Below are 18,560 nucleotides of genomic sequence, written 5' to 3'. Positions count from 1 at the left end.
AACAGCTTCATGATTTTGGTGATTTGGTGAAATGTCGAGGTTTAAGATGAGTCTAAATTTTCAGATGTCTACTTTAAATTTAAAAATCTTGCTCAACAGCATCAATGAATGTATTTGAACATGTAGTAAATTTATATACAGTTAACTGAAATGCTGTTAAACCAGTTGCAGACTATCTGCAGCCTGTATTCAAAACCTCACCTTTTCACTACATTTATTTCAGTTTTTAACTATTTTCAGCTGCATTATTGTTATCCTTACTCAGATTAATAAAACATGGTGCTTTAATAGAGTTATTTATACACATGTGCAAACACGGGACAGCAGTGTTTATGTAGTTTGTGAATTCTCACGTGAGTCTGCTGCGTCAAGGTAAAAGGCAAAAGCCAGAATGGCCCCGGACGTTATAAGATGGTGGCTTCAAAATAAAAGCGTAAAGTTGGTTACGGTAAAAAAAACAAAAAAACAAAAAACGAATAAACAGTTCTTGGACTGTTCGTCATACGTATTGCTAATATTAGAGAAATAATTTGGCTTTTCATTGACTGGTCCACTTTGGGATCAAATAACAATTTTACTTTGATACGATTCTGATTTGGGTTTATTTTGAAAAATTTAACCGGAAGTTTCTTTTTTTCTTTTTTTTTTTTACTTTATTTGACTTGATAATAGTTAGGACTAGCCGTCTCTGGTACCATAGTCCAATTTTGTAAGCTTTTAGGTGGTGTACTGAAGTTTATGGACGTCGGTTGGAAATTACTCCACCTAACATTATGTGTGGAGTTAGTAAGCCTAACGTTTTGACAATAATGTGAAATGATAGTTTAAGTTGCTAACGTTAGCTGATACTATAGCTAGCTTACCAGAGCTTTTCGAAGAGTTGTAAGTAGTAGTCTAGTTCAATGATTGTCCTCTGCTAAATGGCGACGTAGCGACCCGGTTTTCACATCTCCAAAGTCCGGAGCAGCGTCTTAATTTTGCTGGGTTGCTGTTTTAACTAAAATGTCACAACTTGTTGACTCCGAAGAGACCACTCCATTGCTCAGAGATGATGCAAGCAGGTGAGTGCAGAGTTCAACAGCCACTAACTGGATAAATTAGCCACTGTAACTTTAGTTGAGTAAACATTCAACACGGAGCTTTGCAAGTGCATTGTTTACCAAACAAGTAGCTGGAGGAGTGCTACTACTAACATTGTAATGCATGTGATCCATGCATTATGTAGACCATTTGGGTAAAATTGGTTTGCTAGTATTTCAGCCTGTTCTGTTTATCAAGCCCATATCAATAACCTCAAACCACCTATGCTGTCTTGTCCCCTTGCCTGTCTGCAGCGATGACTTTCAGGATGACGATTACAAGAGTCGGTGGAGGTCCATCCGAGTCATGTACTTCACCATGTTTCTCAGCAGTGTAGGTGAGGATGCCCTACGAATTAGAGAGATTTTAACACTTATACTTTTACAATATTAAAAGTCAATTGCAGAGACACTTCATTGGGTTCCCAACAAGTTGTGTATGTATGGAAAAGGGGTCTCTTCCATATTGAGGTGGAGAATAATGATTAAGAGACTGTCCCGTAACTGCCCTGTCACTTGATGAAGACACTAAATCACTGCCAGTTGGGCATGTTCTGTAATTTAACATGCCTCTGAAATCCCTGTAGAAAGACAGAGCAGATCACATAAGCTTCCTGTGGTCAACTCTGATTCACCAAAACATTTTCCGTATTTTTATTGAATTTCTGAGTATTCACAATTATATTTGTCCACTCAGAGATGCATACAGAACCACATTTTCCATCTAAACCAACTACACAAAACACGCACAGTATGTATGACATTTCTGCACCCTGAAAGGTATGATATGATTCATTACTTTGGCATTTTGTTTGCATGCAAATCATTCTATCTACCCTTTCAGGTTTCACCATTGTCATCACATCACTTTGGCCCTATTTACAAAAGGTATGTATGACTCAGTATTTTTCTTGGTTTAAAGATTACTGGCTGGTGAAATTACGTTACTTGTTTTTGCTGTTCAAAGGCAGTCTTGGCAGGGTAAAGGGGAAGTGAAAAAAGCTACAAAAACTTTGAAACTTAATTTTGTTTTGCACTTGCCCTGTGCACTAGTTAAAACTGAGTAATTAAGCAGTTCTATTTGGGCACATCCTGGTTGTGTGTCAAGTATAAGAGCATGCATCAATAATCTGATTCATTTGCATTGTAGAACATCATCCCCATGATTGTACATTTTATTTTCATCTGTGTTCCATACAGATTGATGATAGCGCCAATGCCAGCTTCCTGGGATGGGTGGTGGCAGCCTACAGTCTCGGTCAGATGGTTGCTTCACCCATTTTTGGCCTGTGGTCTAATTACCGACCACGCAGGGAGCCATTGGTGTGCTCCATCTTCATCAACCTGTCAGCAAATATCTACTATGCCTACGCATACCTGCCCAAGACCAACAACAAGTTCCACATCCTCATGTCCAGAGCTTTTGTGGGCTTTGGAGCAGGTAATGTGTAGCATTCTTATTTGCTCTTAAACTGTACATGTATCTTTGTTCTACCATATGATGATGTGGTCAGTGTCACACATTCCCTAAAATTAGATTTGGTCTTTTCATTGCAGGGAATGTTGCTGTGGTGAGGTCCTATGTTGCCGGAGCTACATCACTGAAGGAGAGAACCAGTGCCATGGCGAATATGAGTGCCTGTCAGGCCCTAGGTTTCATCCTGGGACCAGGTAAAGTTGGCTATATTTTGTTCAGATTATGTAAACCTGCTCAGTATACTGGCAATTCTGTGAGTGTCATTTATATTGTGAAAGAAGTTGGAAAATAAAGGAAGAAGTTGCAAATTAATTTTTTTAACTTTTGCATATCTTTGTATATGTTAGCTCTTCAGGCATGCCTATCATTCATCGGAGAGTATGGTTTCACAGTGAAGTTCATAGACCTGCAGCTCAACATGTACACTGCTCCTGCTTTACTGGCTGCAGCATTTGGCCTCATTAACATCCTGCTGGTCCTCCTGGTGCTGAGGTACGGCTTTCCCATACAATGTGTCTCTGTAGGCATATTTATTTTTTGGAACTTTGACTGCACCAAATTAACCTAACCATGTCTTTCAAAATCATTTAATTTCAATGAGCTACACTTCTGATGCTTCTCAGTGGTCACAAATCATCTTTTGATTTTATCACTGATATTAATCAGGGATTGTCTTGATTCTCACTAACAGAGAGCACCGTGTTGATGACCATGGAAGACACATTCGATCCATCAACTACACATCAGAAGGTATGTGTTGTCTACTGTCTTTTTTTAAATATATACATGTAGAGAGAGAGGATAGTGTATATTGACAGTGTCTGTTGGAGAATATTGGTCAGTGTTTCTTTGTTGAAGCCTTTATCTTCCCCTTTCTTCTCCTGTAGATAGAGTCGACATTAGCGAGGAAACTGAGGAGACAATGGACCAGGTAGCAGTCCTGACCTCCAACGTCCTCTTCTTCATTGTCATGTTCATCTTTGCTGTTTTTGAGACGTATGTATTTCATTACAGAATACAGAAACAGTCAAATCTGAATGTAACACACAGTTCTTATTATCTTATGCCTGGATCTTTATACTCAACTGCATATGTTTTCAAGACCTGACTGTATATGTTCATGATTTTTCAGAATTGCCACCCCTTTGTCCATGGACATGTTCGCCTGGACAAGGAAAGAAGCTGTTTTGTACAATGGCATCATCATCTGCGGCATTGGATTTGAGTCCATCCTTGTGTTTCTGGTTGTAAAAGTGGCTTCTCAAAGGTGCCCTTACTCATGAATCTGTTAAATAAAAATACATCTCAACTTGCCAGAGTTTAACACGAGGAATGTTTACTTCTTTCCAGGATTGGGGATCGTCCTGTGTTGCTAGCAGGCTTGGCCATTATATTCTGTGGCTTCTTTATACTGCTTCCATGGGGCAATCATTACCCCAAAATCCAGTGGGCAGGTATGGATTGTTTAAATTGCACAAATAGTTTCAGTTTCCTGTGTTGGAGTGATTGAATACCACTTGGGCTTTTTACCCTTTTTGATTGAAAAATGCAGCTTTGTTTTTGAGGTTTGAACAGAACGCTGTGCAGTAGCAATAATACTTAGAGTTTTATATATTTGTTTGAGAATTCAAATGCACTTACTTATTTTGTTTTTCTTTTCAAAATATAGACCTCAAAAACAACTCATTGGTCAGTCAGATATCTGAAGCCACAAAAGCCTCCAACAACTCTTTGGAGCCTACAGGCTGCCCATATGAACAGACCTGGTGCCAGTATACCCCAGCAATACACCTAGCCCAGTACATCTCATCTGACATCTTGATTGGGGTGGGATACCCAGCCTGCAATGTGATGTCCTACACACTGTATTCCAAAATCCTTGGACCCAGGCCTCAGGTGAGAAGACTGCAGGGTAATGGAAGTGTTATTTTAACAAATAAAACAACATTTTGGAAAATGTTCTATTTTGAAATGTAAAATAATTATTTAATGCATCTTTTTAGAACCCATAATGTGGATGTTTATTGTTGCTTTCTGCAGGGTGTGTACATGGGGTGGTTGACTGCCTCAGGCAGCGGTGCACGGACATTGGGCCCTGTCTTTGTCTCCCAGGTTTATACCATCCTAGGACCTCGTTGGGCTTTTAGCCTCATCTGCAGTATGGTGTTAGGGGCAATCATCCTCCTCAGCTGTGCATACCACAGACTCATCGCATTTTCTGTACGCTATGGAAGGACTGTAGAATAACAATTGCCACTGAAAAGACTGGCAGTTTCCTACTTTTATTCTCAAAGACTTTTAGCCAAAATCCTGGCTATTTTGATGCTTTTTTTTTGTTGTTACTCACTTTCCAATGTGTTAACTGCCTTTGACAGATTGTGACTCAGGGTTGACCTTTAAACTCTAAGGTGAAGAGATAAGGCCAGGTTATTCCTCATGACTTGACCAAAGATGGCTTCTTCGCTTTGAGTTCAAAGGGTGTTAGAACTGCAACTGCACTTTTACTCATTTGTGAAAGAAGCCATGTGACACATACTCAAAATTATGTAAGGCATTGCCTTGTATGAGGTGGGGCCATGATATCAAAATATTTTAAATCAAGTTATTAAACATTTGTTACTGAAATATTGTAACTTAGCACAGATATAGCATTGTTGGTTTTAAAGATAAGTGAATTCTAAAATATATGAATACAGAGACTATTTTAGCGAAGCATTTGCAAAACCTGAAAAGGTTTTGAGTCTGTCTTTGCATTAAATCATGAAAGTAATTTTTGGAATCCACAGGCAAACGAACAGTCCGTGTGAACAACCATGACCCAATTATTGGTACTTGAAAATAAGTATCAAATTGTTTATTTAGTTTTTACTGACAGAAAATGTGCTGACTATTGAAATATTGGTTGCGGCATTCCTTATACTGTATGTCCTAAACTGTCAAAGCTGTCATTTTGCTGTTTTAGTGACGAATATGAAAGAGGTCAGTTTCACTGTGCAATGATTTGTCATACAAGAAATGTGACTCTTGAGAGATAAACAGACATGACATAGGGCATATAAGTGAAATATTTCCAGAATAACTGTTCCACATTGAACTGTTTTCCTCAAAGGGAAAATACTGATATAATTTTTCCTATTTCCGTTAAAAGCTTTACTTGTGGTTGTTAAAACTGCAGGTTGTTGTCTACCTGAAATAATTCAGAAAGTGATGTGTGAATGTGTGTATGCTAATGATTAACTGAGTGATGCATTAAAGTTTTAATGTGATTTTACATTCTGTGTCGTTTCATTAATTTTGTCATTTTCAGTTTAATCTAGATTGATAAAGCAATCAAGGGAGAAAAGGCTTTTTCATCCCTTGTATGCAGGAGGATGATATAGAAGACTTTACACATCATTGGGGTACTTTAAATGTTGCAGCAGCACAAGAGACGGGCAAAGAGCTAAGAAATCCACTAGAGAGCTATTTGAACGAAATCAATCTGAAATGAAATAACATTTAAAAGCTTTAAACAATATGTACCTTAACTTAATATAAATTAATTAAGCAAATATGTCTCTGAATATATATGTACAAAACAAATAAGTGTAATGCAACTGCAAAGATCTTTGCTACAATTGTAGAAACAGATTAAAAATACATATAGATACCTGGGTATAAGTATAAATAATAAACACAATATACCGTATTGAATATATATTAAACGTGCATAATATATAATGTAAACGATATATGTAATGCATTATGCAATATAAAATACAATTTTTAATTTAAGTTTCAAAACATCAAACATGTATACACTGTAGCCCTATCTCTTTAAGTGTTAAAATAAAACTCATCACGCCCAAATGTTAACTGTAATAAAAAAAAAAAAATTATAAACAACATGAAAGCAAAAGTAATGCAGAGATGGCCATTAAAACATATCTACGGCCAACTTCCAGCAGGGGGCAGCAACGGCGCTTTTGGCGGGGGTGTAGCAACATTGCGCGCATGCGTTCAATTAGAGTTCCATCCGTTCACGCGATGTTGGTTGAGAGCGCGCACACAGCATGTAGCAGAAGTTAGTGGCTGCTAACATTACTGTTAACGTAATGCAACATAGTGCATAATTAGCTCGATTTGAAGAGTACATGAAGCGATGGGGGACATGTTTTACTAAACATGGAGATATTTAGTGACGAGACGGGTAAGGAAGTGCATTTTTTGCCTCTTATAAGAAGTTGTTGGGTAGTTCAGCTAACAAGCTAGCTCGCTCGTACTAGTTGGAGTTGTCGCTAAATACAGATAAATCACTGACTAACTCTGTTGATTTTATTTAATGCTGAAACGGCAGGATTTTATATTGTTTCCCTTCGTCTTTTTCAGAGTTGACGGATATCCATATGTTCGTAAGTACACCATCTTAATTGTCCTCTTTTATGATTGTTTATTCAAAAACTAAGTCATTAAGGAAGTGCCCACATTTTGGCACTTGGATTTGTAGATGCCGATAATGCGGCTGTCAATGATATGATTCTTTAGTCAGCAAGGGAATATGTCGTCAGTGTTGCAGCAGTCGTCCTGCATACGTGTACTTTAAGGGTAGTAGTGAGTTCATCAGACTCAACTTTGATAAGAGTCTTGCTGACTAATGTGTGTTTAGAGACACTTTAAATACTGCACGTAGTCATTTCCTGTGTATATCCTGCACTCCGACGTACTTGATGTGCGCAGCTGCTTCTCATGCAAAGCAATGAGCCCACCGGTTTTTTTTACAACAAGCGTCAATACCGTCGTAACATTACAAAATATCACCAAATATATAACTTGAGAACAGCTATATATTAAGGCTCAATTTAATCATTTACAACAATTTTGCTATTAACTTTGTTAATATATATTATATTTGTTTCTAGCAGGAATTTTGTCAAATAGCAACTGTAATTGTTGAAAGGAAGTAGCACATAGCCAAGCTGTATTTGCAAGGTGCCCTTTGTGTTGTTCATGTGTTAAAAGTAATTGTTTGTTTCTCTGAACCTGCTTTAAAACATCCTTTACTTACTAGGAGGCATAAAAGATACAGCATAAAATATTTCCAAAGCTCCCCTTCCTCCCTTGAATGCTACATTGCTTACATTAGCTTTCCCTATCTTCTCTGTAATTGGGGCATAACTGCCTTTTACAGTTGCCACCACTGTAGTCTGCAGTGTGATTTTTGGCATGCAGGTGCTTCCTTGTGCATTTTAGTAGAACATGATATATGAACAATCTAATGATTCCCCTGTAAAAGCAGAATGAAGAAGCCACAGGGGGTTCCACTCATCAAAACTTTGCTGTATCATGTGTCCAGTAGTCAAACAATACACAGTACCTTTGACAAAACCTTGTTATTATTATTATTATTTTTATTAAAGGTTTAAATTTTGTATCTTGGAAAACAATCTTGACAGTACTGTTTGAGTGACTGACTCACCTAACTTAATGTTTAGAACACAGACAGTTTCATAAATTGGATGCTTGACTGCTGGTTTTGATTCAGTGAGTCAGAGCTCCCTCAAGGTAAAGGAAAGTGAAACTTAAGGACGCAGTGCTTCAGTGGCAGTAAGCTCGCTTCAGTTCAGGGTCACAGTCAGTACTGGGAATTGCTTATCCTTGGGAATGTACCAACTTTTTTTTTTTTTTTTTAGTATAATGAGGCCCAAATGTAGATTGAATGTGGAAAAATAAAAGTTTCAAGGCTGAAAGTGGTGAGCTAATCTGACGGTTATCAGCAACTATGTGGAACTGACATTCACATTTCTCCCTCTCCTGTGTAGCAAAGGTTTGTGGGTATGTTTGAGGGACGTCCTCGTCTTGAAAGGATAGTAAGAATTGGCCTTCTTGGTAAGATTCACATTAAAGATTTCACATTACACATCTACACACACTCGAGTCTGTTTTCATAGTTTGTGAAATTGTAAAGTTTTACAAGATTTTATTTATTTATTCTGCAGCTCAGTTTATGAATTGTGTTGGGTAAATTGTTATGTTTGGTAGAAGTTATAAAACATATTTTCTTAATAGGTATGGAATACGATGACGAGCTAGATGATACTGGTGAGGATGATTATGAAAGTCAGAATTGGCCCCATGGTTACAACAATTTACACAGATACCCAAGGTTCTCTGACATAAGTAGTGATAGAGGATTTAGAGGGAACCATACGAGGTCATCCAGCTCCAATTATCAGCCTCCACTGCACTACTATACTTCAGCTGACCTTCCTCGCCCGCCCTCTGTAAAAGTTCAGGCAAAGGAGAGTGTAAGTTCACATTTGTTTTGTCTTTCTAACTTGGATAACTTCATTATGATGTGAAGTGATTCTGTGGATTTCAAATTGTTGCAATGTTTGTTTTCCCAACTCTTGTAGGATACTGAAAGAAGGGCCAGATTATTACAAGAAACTAAAAAAGGCAAAGAAAAGGCTGAGAAGAAGCGGCTTAAGAAACAGGTAAATTCCGCAGTCTCCAAGAAGAGTTTGGTAGTTGTATGTCAGATTGTGTAAATTAATCGTTTGTGAATTCTTGCCTAACAGAAGCAGAAGGAAAAACGGCGTGAGAAGATGGAGAAGGAAGAACAGACCCCCTCAAAAAATGAAGAGGTAATGGCCGTTTGTGTGCAACATCTTTAAAGGTGTAATGTGTAAGATCGTGCTACTTGCTCCACCTCCATAGGGGGCAGCATTTCACCTCTTCGTCCCTGTCTAGTTAATCATGTTGTTTTCCCCATGTTCCTTAAAATGTTTATTTATTTGTTCATTTATATGTGCATTTATTGTTGATGGTTAAAATTGTTGATAGCACTGAAACAAAAGTACTTGTAATACAAACAGTATGTTTTTATTTACCTATAAAAATATGAAGGCAAGGGGATACTGCATGACACATGGGTGTCAGGCTATAGCAGCATAGGAAGGGATGATGACATCGCCACAAAGGCAGAATCAGAAAATATGGTTTATTGCCAGGTAGGTTTTTACTTACAAGATATTTGGCTTGGTGTTTGGTGCAGTATATAATAAACATTAATAGGAAATAACAATAAAAAGGTAAAATACTGCAACAGTCAAAAAGATAAATATAGATAGATACACATATTCAAAAAATAAAACAGTGAAAAAAACTATGTACAAAAGTGTTGACAAAACTCCTGCTGAGCAGGATGTGCAAAAGATCAAAGTATAGACAATATCTGTTATGTGCACGGATGGTATTACTGTAATGTGGTTGTTGATGAGGCCAGATGCAGAAGAAAAGCAGGTGCTGGTCCAACACTGGGGAGGACGACTGGAATTCTGGTCCTCATACAGACAAACATGTGATAGGACAATTAGTTTAGATCATACAAGCTCTTTATATTCAAACATGTTAGGTCTGTTGTGTGTGTATATAATGAATAGTAAGGATATATGCTTAATGCTAAAATAAATACAGTATTAGGCAGTGGATCCTGAACCTACTGGTTCTGGATTAAACTGTTTCTTTGTCTTACTTCTTTTACTTCTTTGTCTTCTCTCTTAAGAAAAGTTACTGACACATCTAACTAGACTACTAATCGCTAAAACGTCTGTCAACATCGTTAATCATACATTTATTCCACTTGAAGTGTTTGTTGGTACGGTTTGTCATTCGCACTAATAATACTTTTCACTATAGACCAACATTAGATGTTACTCACCTGTCTAAAAAATTGCACCTCTGTTTACCCGGAGCTTTCTCTGGCGATGGAAAAACACACCAGGATTTACTCGTGTTTTGCCTGTTTTCTTTGCCGTTGAACGTGGTTTCTTGTTAGAGCGGTCCTTCGGGATGGAGATAAAGATCGCTTTCTAGGTGCTTCACACATCTGTGATGTTAGTTGGGAGTTTTTTTTTTTAGTTGGGAGCTGTAGCTTAACATCAAGCTCTGGAGGAAGCTGTTCTTCTTCGTGGAACTGAGGGCAGACTAGACGCTATACTGACTCACAGCATGTAGTGTCATAAAGTGGTATATCAACACAGCCTGGGACGCAGCTAGTTGGTTAGCATTCTCATTTCAGTAGATATCTTTGAAATACAATAGATGGAGGTTTTGGTCATGACATCATCACTGTGGCTCCTTCACATACTATCGATAGTGTTAGTTCATTTTTTGAACATTTTAAACTAAAATTCTGGCCAGATCTGGCCATATCTTACACATTACACCTTTAAAAGGGAGCTGCCTTGTGAAATGTTATCAGCTTTGTTTTTGTTTTCCAGGGGACAAAGGAGGCAGAGCAGTCTAAAGCAGCGGAGAGTAAACCAGTTAATGACAAATCCAAAGATGATACAAACTCCAGTGTTAAACAGTTGGCTTCAGCTAAAGATACAGACAGCAGTGATGATGAATCCAGTGATGAAGATAGTGAAACCAAGAACGACTCCTGTGACTCTGAGGTACCAAGTGCTCCTGTTAATGTAGCTCATACACCTATAATTAAGCAGACAAAACTTTGTCACACAATTTGGAATTATCTGTAGTTTTGTAGTGCTCTTCTAAATTAACTTTGATATTGGTGTGAAATGTTTTATTTGAGGAATCATATGCATAAGCATGCTAAATATACCTATGTTATGACTTAGATTTTAACATGACAGTTTTGCAAAGCACCAATTCTAAACAGTGAAAGATAGTTTCACTGCTGCTGCTGAAATGTGTCCTAATGAAGAGGAACCATTGTGGTATTATCGTGTTTCAAAAATCTCAAGAGATGGTGGTCTAATTTGTGCCAGTTTAGGGGTCCTTGCTGTGAAAAAGAGAATCACTGGTTTAGATGTGATTGGTTAGCTTAAAAAGGTGGGGGTGGTCTAGTAATTATCCAAATATAGAGGTAGATGGAGCTGCAAAGGACTGTTCACTGCCACACAACTCCCTCAGGGGGGATGGGGGCTGAGATGAATACACTAGACCTCAACCACAGCATTTGGAAATGTAAACAGTTTCACCCCAAATCACATTTGATTGGATACATTTATGTAACTGCCTCTGAATTGATGATGAACCATCAAGAGTATTTTTGTTTTGCTTGATGAGAAAAGAAGAATTTTAATTAAACTTTTTTTTAACACCTATTTAATAAGTGACAAATGAACAGTCAACACTGAGACACGGGATTAGAACGTGGAAAATGTATATTTTTAACCATTTAAGCGGATGACTGTCTCTCTGTTCCTAATGGGTTTTTTTTGTTGTTTTTTTTTGTCAAAGGAACTGGATATGACAAGTACTTTTGTGACTAAAGCTGCTCTCATAGCTAAGCGTAAATTGGAGCAGAAGCCCAGGCCTGAGAGGAAGGAGAAAAAGATCCCGGTTAAGGAGCATAAAAAAACAGTCCCTGACAAACCTAATGAAGACCCAGAGGGTGAAAAGAAGGTGAGTTATCTTGCACACAAATCAGAGATGACTTTTTTTTTTTTTTTTTTTTCAAACTAAAAAGTGGACAATCGATTACGGTTCCAATGACTACAGTTTGACCATAATCCAGTAATAATTTTGTAATTTTGTTGTCTTTGGTACATGGGATAAGGTTGCTCATCTCATTCCTCTCTTACTGTCTGAACAGGATTCTGCGACCCCTACCATCCCCTCTATTGAAGATAATATAAAAATAAGTACTGAGCTTGCAGGTAAGTTTCATCTGTCTCATGTACAAAAACTTTCAGGCAGATGTTTTGATAATGATAAGTATTTAATCATTATGTCAATCAGTTGATGAGATTTTAATTTAACTGAAGGTTTCTTTTTCCTACAGTTATTGGAAATAGGTTTGCAAGTTCTGGAGACTTTAATATGGCCGTGAAATACTTCACGGATGCAATTAAATACAACCCTAAAGAGTTTAAGTAAGAACACATCCTCTACTTCAGTCACAGTAAATTTACACCACTGTTCTTTTTACGCAACATCTAAACTGTTATTTCTGTTGCAGGTTGTTTGGCAATCGATCCTTCTGTTTTGAAAAGATGCAAGAATATGAGAAGGCACTGACTGATGCTGAGTTGTGTCTCAATATGTGTCCAGGCTGGGTCAAAGGCCTGTTCAGGAAAGGCAGAGCTCTGGCTGGTCTAAAGGTAAATGTAACAGTGTTATCCTAACACTGCTATATTGAACTGTGACCCTATAATCATTGTATGCATCAACCTGTGAATTTTGTGAACTGTTAACTCTTAAATATGACCCTCCTTTCAGCATTGTGGGTAGCTACTTCTAATTTGAACTTTTTCATGAGTGTTAACATTGTTTTGTTTACACATTATTTCAGGTTGGAATGACTTTGGGATCACTTTGGCCTTGTTGCAGCATTACTCAATTAATTCAAAATGTCACTGAGCTGCACAGTCTCACATTATTTACTAAGGCTTGTTTTGACTTGCTGTTGCTGTAAACATTAATAACTGGACTGATTAATCCAACAGAATGACAGTGAATGAGTCTGAACTTTGATTTAGTCCAAAGCCAAAGAGTGGGGAGAGCTAACCTTTTTTTTTCTCTCTCTCTCTCACTTCATCTTCCTCCAGAGGTATGAGGAGGCTTCCCAGGCCTTCAGGGATGTTCTCAAACTGGATGGTTCATATGCAGAAGCTGCCCAGGAACTAATGCGGGTGCAGATTACACATCTAATGGTGTGTAACAGTAACATGTATGATTTTGTTGTCACCTGTGTGAGAAATGAGAAGGAAAATTGGGTCAAATTTATTGCTGTACTCAATATAATATCTATTGTTTGTATTTATACAAAAACACAGCATTGTGTATCAGTTACTTCATTGAACTACTGCATATTTAAGACTTTTGGTTATTGCACAAAAAGGCAATAAGTAAAAATGACCAGTACCAATATATATCAACTTTGAAAGACAGTGAAAAGGCGTTGGCAGAGAAGCTGAAAGATGATCACTCCATGAAGGTGTTTTAACCTGTGTTTTGTTTCAGGAGTATGGTTTCACTCGCGATCAGAGCTCAAATGCTTTAATTATTCACGGGACAGTTGAAAAAGCGCTAGAGGTGTTGTCCAAATTAAACCATCGACCAGGTGAGTGTCTCCCTCTCTGTGATTATACCGTCAAGGATTAGACTGAAATGCTGTCATGCGTCAGAGGAAATTAAAATCACCTTGTATTGTTTTATCTTACCTGTGTAGACTACATTTCATACATACTTATGTTTTAGTGTCACTTCACTAGTGGATTAATTATTTATTATTAACTGTTATTACCAATTAGCTACTGGACACATGAAATTCCCCTAGGGGATAAGTAAAGTATTTATCTATCTGTCTATAGCAGATATATCTGTGTGTAGGTACGCCAATTCCAATTTTAACCACTTGTCTTGTGTGTAGGAGCCGCTCTCCCACCAGCTCAAGTAGTGAATGTCACCGGAGTTTCTCCAGTCCTTTCAGCCAACACAAACTGTGCACCTGCTCATCCTCCTCAGTCCCAGGATGCATCAAAAACATCACTTAAGAACAACCCATTAGGCCAAGTTCAGAATATGTCAAATGTCCAGAGTCAACCAAAGCCTGTTCCTAATCATGCAGTGAAGAGCAGCAATGAAAAAAGTCAAAAACCACTGTGAGTATAAACGGTCAACATGGCAGTGTCTGAAATGTTGAGGTATTTAAATTAGACTTTAAACAAAAGCTCAACACAAACACAACTAACTCACTGCTGATCATATTTATTACAAATGACTGTGTGATACTATGGTTGAATGCTTAAGTCTTGTCTTTCAAATTTTTTATTCATAGTGTTTCTGTTGTAGTGAATATTAACGGCAGTCTGTCTCCAAGCCGTGAAAGTATTCATATTGTTTCTCTGTTACATTTGGCTGTATTTCAGTGTGATAGCCGTTGAGCTCAGATCATCACAGTTCAAACTCCCTCGTCTCTGGGGGAGGGTTTGTTTCTGTCAACTGTTAAATCAGAGGAAGTGACAAGGGCAGGGCATAGTATAAACTTCAAAATTAATACTTCACCATTCACATTAATTTGTCAATTATATATAAATTACTAAACATTAATGATACCAGTATGAGCCTGTATAATTGAAGGTTAATTTGATGATTCTTGATCTGTTCTCATATTGGACAAGTTTCATTACTATGCAGACAGCATACTTATGGTTAATGGTATTGCTTTACCTCTAATTAGACAGTATATTCCAAGAGAGCAGAAAATCATTGAATGCCTCTATGCACTTCAAACTATGTGTTATGAATGATGGTGTTTTTATCTATAAAGTAGTTTCTCACAAAATAACAATCAGCATCTCTGCGCAGGTGGATTCACACGTCATTTGTCACCTTCATTCTCTTTCAACAGGGAGCTGTTTCCAGTTTGGGTGGGAAACCTGATTTACCCAGTAACTGAGTCTGTGATAACCAACCTGTTTAACAAGTAAGACAATGTTATCTTAATGTTGTCTTTGTAGACAGATAGTTCAGTTGCATAGTAAGTACTCACACAAACTATCTTCTGCAGGGCTGGGGTTGTCTATAGTGTGAAGGTTCTGGTTACCAAACGATGTGCCTTCGTAAACTTTACTAAACCAGAGTATTGTGATGAAGCAATCCGGCGCTTTCATGTAAGTATGTCCTGAACTGTATCTAATGGTCTTATGTTTGGATTGTGAGCGTAAACTGCAATGTTTACAACACGACTACAAACATTCTTTTCTTGCTTCACAGAGTCACAATCATCTGTTGTTCTAAGAGACTGGCGACAGCCAAGTTTCATTTCTTAATTCAGCTACGAATACCTGCTACACTGGTCCTAATTAGCCCTGCTATCTGTTCACTGATGATGATTGGGCTTGTTTAAAATTGGTTTCCCCAAGACAGACAAATTATTGCTGCCTTCCCTATGTGTAAATAAATAAGGAACAGGACTCAGCCAGGACAGGTTATCAGCTTTCCTCTAAGCTACAGGAATTTACTTCTTCTGTAAATGAATGTTTTCTGTTCACTTCCCCAGGGCTTTGAGCTGAATGGCATGAAGATTGCTGTGAGATATCCAGACAGGATTCCTCATGGCATGGGAATTTCAAAATCTGCCCTCAAAGCTGCAAGATGAAAATATGAAGTAAGTGGTTTATAAAGCTTTAAAGGAATAGTTCAACATTATTCACTTTGTTTCTGAGTGTGAGACAGACCTGGGGCAGGACACCGTTAGCTTAGTATAATGACAAGTGGTGGGAGACAGCTAGCTTGGCTCGCTCTGAACTTACTGAATTATGTGCTGTAGCTACTTCTTGGACTTCACTGCTCCTGGTTGTTTGCCAAGCAGTAGTTCTAGCATGTAAATCACAAGTTGTTGTTTTCAAGTGAGTATTCATTTCTGGTGGTGTTAGACTTTTTGAAGAGAGCCAGGCTAGCTCTTTCACTTCCAGTCTTTATGCTAAGCTAACTGCCTTCATATTCAATGCACAGACATGAGTATTGATCTTTTCATCTAACTCTCAGCAAGGAGGGAACAAACTATTCCTTTACATTATCAAGGTTTAATTTTTATTTAAGTAGTAAAGGATTGTTAACTAAAGATTAACTGCCCCTTTGTAATAGTTTGTAGAAGCTATGCTTTTCCTTTGTCATACTGACGTATGAAACATTGGCATCTCACAACATATCTACTTACAGGCAAAGCGCAGTTGGACGCCAAAGACAGAGAGACAGAGATGACCACAAGCACTAAAAGTAAACAAGATGCCTCTGAGATATCTCAATAAAAGCAAAATCACTCAAACTGTCCAGTACAGACTAATCAATGGCACCTACTTCCTCTTGAACTGGTCCATGTGTTTTTAATGGACCATAGAAACACTGACACTTACTGCCAAGGTTGGGATTATTTTTCTTAAAGTAATGCATTACTGACTAAAAATGACTCCAATTTCTCCAAATAGATGAACATCTTATATATTTTTTACCAAAAGTTTAAAACTATCAGGTATTAACAGAAGCTTTTTGATGCCAAGATTGTTAAAGCCTGATCAGTATAGTGGAGGGCTGTTGATATTTGTGTTTTAAATGTCAATATAAGGAAACTCAGCTAAGAATTAACATATATACATGATGATTCAACACTCTGCAGTACAATAATTATGTGTTTAATTAATGTCTGAAACTTATTATTTTATTTGGGCCCAAAATCCAGCATCACAGGCTCTAGAAGTTATTGCAGTTTGTTTGTTTGTTTTTTTTTACAGTTGAAAAACAGTGAGATGCTGAGCTTATTTAAATATGGTGAACTTTACAGTAAGGTATTACAAGACTCACATTTACAACGTATCTAAATCATCTGTATTCATATCCATTCAGAATTAAGTTTACTATTCACTTTACTTTTAATACACCTTTATCCTATCGTTCTATAAACTATCCTTATAATTCTCTATAATACAACAGGCACTATTTTTGTTGCATGCATACTTACTGTTTAACTGTTCAAGGTTCATTGTAATTCACAAGATTACATTTCATCAGTGGTTGATCATGGGGTGGTACATCTTATATTTTATTCAGATGCCCTCAGTAATTATGGAGTTATCGTGTTCTTAAGTCAAGAATTAAAGATTATTTCATTTTCTTCCTGTTCCTGTCTTGTTATTAAAAAAAATGGTCTTTAACCAATAGTGGGCATAAAGAGTTATTGGCCTGCTGACTTTCTGAATTGTGAGTCATACCCGGTTTCAGCTAAACACAAAGGACTCATGGCAGCTTCTCTATATTTAGTCTAAAGCCCCAGCTCACATTTTAGATAGTGGAAGCCTCCTGGTGCATGTTTGCGATGAACATAGTGAATGGTCAAGTTCTAATATTAAGATGTAGTCTGAGTCCATTAACATTGAGCAAGTCACAACCTTTCTCCAGTTTAACACATTTCAGCCAAATATCCTACAGCCTTGTGACGGCTGAAGACCTTTGGGTAATACAGTGTGTTATATTGGAAAAGACTTGTGTAATTTTGATGGATATGCATGGAAAGATGTTGCAAGTAACTTTTTTAGATGATGTATTTGAGTGATGTGTAGTTCTAAACAAACGCCCAATGAATTCAATTATTGCGGACTTGTTAACTCAGAGTGGACCTGGGGCTTTCAAGGTCCCTGGGGACATTTGCCCTCTGTGTCCAGGCAGTAATCCAGCTTTTAACTTGAAGTGATTGAATTTTATAAATGTTATCTTCAGGTCTATGAGCCAATAGATGGCAGCACAAGCAAAGCATTGGATATGCAGTGAACTGGCAAAGTGGAGATTCTTTGAAATGAATTTAGCGTTGAAAATCATTTCCAGATAATGGAAACAACAGCATAACTTTCTAATAAATTATGTGGATATAAACATACCATTATGGCGCACGGAGCTGAAGTCCTGAGCGGGATACAGTGCACTTCTTCTGCAGCACCTGGAACAACGGCACAAGCAGTTTGAATTCTGGTTTTCACTACAATTTGATGTACAGGCTTTCTTCAGCTTAATTTAAAACTAATTAACAGTCGCTCTGATAGGTTTGTGTACTTTGTGCAAATGACATTTCAAATGCAGCCTCAATTTTGACAAGTTCCCTTTGTACATAGCCTGCATCATCTAACAGCAGTACATCTGGAAAAATCACCTGTTTGTGCAGCGTTTGATGATGTAACGTCAACCATAAGGCGAGCTGTGGATTGATATGATATGATCAAAGTATGATAGGACACAAGACTGGCATCCTGACAACATGGCTGTCTGAGTTGCACCTGAACACCACATCTTATCACCTTATAAAGATTGAACAGCTGCAGATTGCAGTCTTTATGCCAAATAAACCTACAGAAATCTAACATCAACACCAAAGTCACTGAGTACTTCTCCAAAACTTTTTGCAATAAAACACATTAATCATTATTGGAACAGGGAACTAACACACACAAGATTTGCAAGAAGTGAAAAATAAGATTAAGTTCCCTTTTCCAGTGTCGGGT

At 37.6% G+C, this 18,560-nt stretch overlaps 2 protein-coding genes across 3 annotated transcripts; both read left to right on the top strand.

Annotated features, from left to right (window-relative positions):
- The first annotated feature begins 658 nt into the window (after window positions 1-658).
- mfsd8 (major facilitator superfamily domain containing 8) lies at window positions 659-5,827 on the top strand. Of its 2 annotated transcripts, none has more exons than XM_022768846.1 (12): window positions 659-1,061; window positions 1,335-1,417; window positions 1,924-1,967; window positions 2,280-2,520; window positions 2,637-2,750; window positions 2,904-3,048; window positions 3,248-3,306; window positions 3,444-3,552; window positions 3,689-3,823; window positions 3,907-4,010; window positions 4,226-4,452; window positions 4,597-5,827. In XM_022768846.1, exons 1-12 carry the CDS (start codon window positions 1,003-1,005, stop codon window positions 4,801-4,803), a joined length of 1,527 nt encoding a protein of 508 aa, XP_022624567.1. In that variant the 5' UTR covers window positions 659-1,002; the 3' UTR covers window positions 4,804-5,827. The 2 variants fall into 2 exon arrangements, with proteins under 2 accessions (XP_022624567.1, XP_022624568.1); XM_022768847.1 differs by having other exon boundaries at window positions 4,226-4,468; window positions 4,597-4,790.
- Window positions 5,828-6,583: 756 nt separating this feature from the next.
- Window positions 6,584-17,182, top strand: LOC111239083 (tetratricopeptide repeat protein 31-like). The gene is made up of 18 exons (XM_022768853.1): window positions 6,584-6,745; window positions 6,925-6,947; window positions 8,355-8,421; window positions 8,602-8,840; window positions 8,949-9,029; window positions 9,114-9,179; window positions 10,818-10,994; window positions 11,806-11,970; window positions 12,161-12,224; window positions 12,350-12,440; window positions 12,527-12,668; window positions 13,116-13,220; window positions 13,531-13,630; window positions 13,940-14,171; window positions 14,921-14,995; window positions 15,080-15,182; window positions 15,572-15,679; window positions 16,234-17,182. Exons 1-17 carry the CDS (start codon window positions 6,721-6,723, stop codon window positions 15,668-15,670), a joined length of 1,854 nt encoding a protein of 617 aa, XP_022624574.1. The 5' UTR covers window positions 6,584-6,720; the 3' UTR covers window positions 15,671-15,679; window positions 16,234-17,182.
- Window positions 17,183-18,560: the final 1,378 nt, after the last annotated feature.

The sequence above is a fragment of the Seriola dumerili genome, unplaced genomic scaffold (assembly GCF_002260705.1).
Source record: "Seriola dumerili isolate Sdu_G_001 unplaced genomic scaffold, Sdu_1.0 BDQW01001850.1, whole genome shotgun sequence".
Classification (NCBI taxonomy): domain Eukaryota; kingdom Metazoa; phylum Chordata; class Actinopteri; order Carangiformes; family Carangidae; genus Seriola; species Seriola dumerili.
The sequence above is the reverse complement of the archived record's forward strand: the minus strand, read 5'-3'. Positions and strand labels throughout refer to the sequence as shown.